The sequence below is a fragment of the Chinchilla lanigera genome, unplaced genomic scaffold, assembly GCF_000276665.1.
Source record: "Chinchilla lanigera isolate Chin_1 unplaced genomic scaffold, ChiLan1.0 scaffold00051, whole genome shotgun sequence".
Taxonomy (NCBI): Eukaryota; Metazoa; Chordata; class Mammalia; order Rodentia; family Chinchillidae; genus Chinchilla; species Chinchilla lanigera.
Window position 1 is genome coordinate 5,296,033 of NW_004955452.1, and position 1,732 is coordinate 5,297,764.

Sequence of the window (1,732 nt, forward strand, 5' to 3'; positions counted from 1 at the left end):
GCGTCCTGGCGCTGCTCGGAGCCTTGCTGGCGGCCGCCGTCGCCGCTGTCGCCGCCCGGGTCTACACCCACCTCGTCCAGGCCCAGGAGGCCGCGCGGCAGGTCGGGGACGCGGGGATGGGCAGAGGGAAGCGAGGGGCGCTGGGCAGGACACGGCGGGGGGAAAGGACCGGCCAGAGCCCGGCAGGGCTGGCCAGGCTGGAGGGGCCACGGAGAGGGACGCCTTGGACCGTGACCCCAGACAAAGGCAGAGTGAGGCTGGAACTGGAGAGCCTGGTGGGGGCTTGGGGTGCAGGGGCCTGGGGAGGGCAGGCAGGAGGGGACAGTGGCAGGCCCTGGCTGACGCGGGACCCGGGGAATGGACCATCCAAGAAGGCACAACGTGCAGCAGGGACCAGCAGTGGCTGGGAAGGGGATGGGGGCTCCGGGACTACTCAGAAGTGACATTTGGACAAATGGGAAAGTACGGAGAGAGCTCAGGGTAGAGGAGCTGCTGCATCCGGGAGCAACCGCCTGTTTGGGACAGGGAGATCAGAGCAGCCAACCGGTGTTCAACCCAGCCCCTGCCTCCCCAGCAGGAATCGGCACTGAAGGCTCTGGGGACAGAAGGCCTCTTTCTCTTCTCTTCACTCGACACTGACCAGGACATGCGCCTCAGCCCTGAAGAGTTCAAACCCATCGCGGAGAAGCTGACAGGTACAGAGAGACTGGGGACGGGGTCTGCAGAGAGAGGGCGGCCTGCAGTGGAGGAGGATCCTGGGGACCTCGGTCTCCCCAGCCCTGAGACTTCCTGGCAGATGGCTGTAAAACTTTCTGGCTGCTTCAGCACCCCAGCCTGCCTGCCTCCTGCTGATGAATAGTAACACTAGGTATCGTTCCCTGACCAGCATGTGGGGCTGCGCGTCACTTTAGACTTCATGTGGGTTCTCTCTTTAAACTTCGCCACAGCTCTAAGGCAGATGTTCATGAGCCTGATGTCTGTGCTTTAGGAGGCCAAGGGCAGGTGCACCCATTTGCCCAAGCTAGGAAGTTGGAGAACCAGGTTAGACCCGGGCTGCAGGGCCTGGCACGGCCACAGGCATGAGGAGGAGAGAAGCCGTGTGCGGAGTGACCAGGATGCAGTAAGGAGTCCCTAGACAGCTGTCACCATTATTACTGGTCCGAAAGTCTGCTTAGCTGCTGTCCATTGCTATCCATTTTGCCTAGTGTGATGATTGGGTTTTTTTTTTTTAAAGAGAGTTGGAACATTCTGGAATCATAAGCTGGTTCTCTTATATTCTGCAGCCACCCCAAGCTCTGTGTCCATTTCCAGCCAACCTCTTGTGACCACCCTCAAACTTATGATCTTGGCACACAGTGATTATCAAGCTTGCCTGGTGAAAGTCAGTCAGGAGGAGAGACACAGGGAGTACCATGTGGACTTTCTCTGTTTCGGGGATGGGTGGGGAGACCGGTCACTGTCTGGCTTAGTGACTTCTGTTGCTACTAGACAAGGTCAGATGAAAATGCAGATTTGCCACAGCAGCTGTGTATCCGTGTGTCTCAGGGTGGGCAGTTCTGTCATGAAAGCGGATGGGCAACTGAACAGGTCACACCCTCTGGCTTTGCCTTTTCCTCTTACTCTGTGTATGCTTCCCTGAGCATCAGCACAGCAACCTCCTGTCCTTTTCTGTGACCAGAGAGCCAGAGTTCCCTTATAATGACATGGTAGCAAAGTTTGTGGGCTTAGGATA

General features: G+C 58.0%; 1 protein-coding gene across 1 annotated transcript in view; it reads left to right on the forward strand.

The window, feature by feature from the left end:
* The window catches only part of Sepn1 (selenoprotein N, 1), a gene marked incomplete in the record, with an annotated part of 15,398 nt that overhangs the window by 317 nt on the left and 13,349 nt on the right, over nucleotides 1-1,732 (forward strand). Inside the window, 2 exon segments of the mRNA XM_013519601.1 lie at nucleotides 1-101; nucleotides 578-695. Of these exon segments, the coding sequence (XP_013375055.1) occupies nucleotides 1-101; nucleotides 578-695 (219 nt within the window).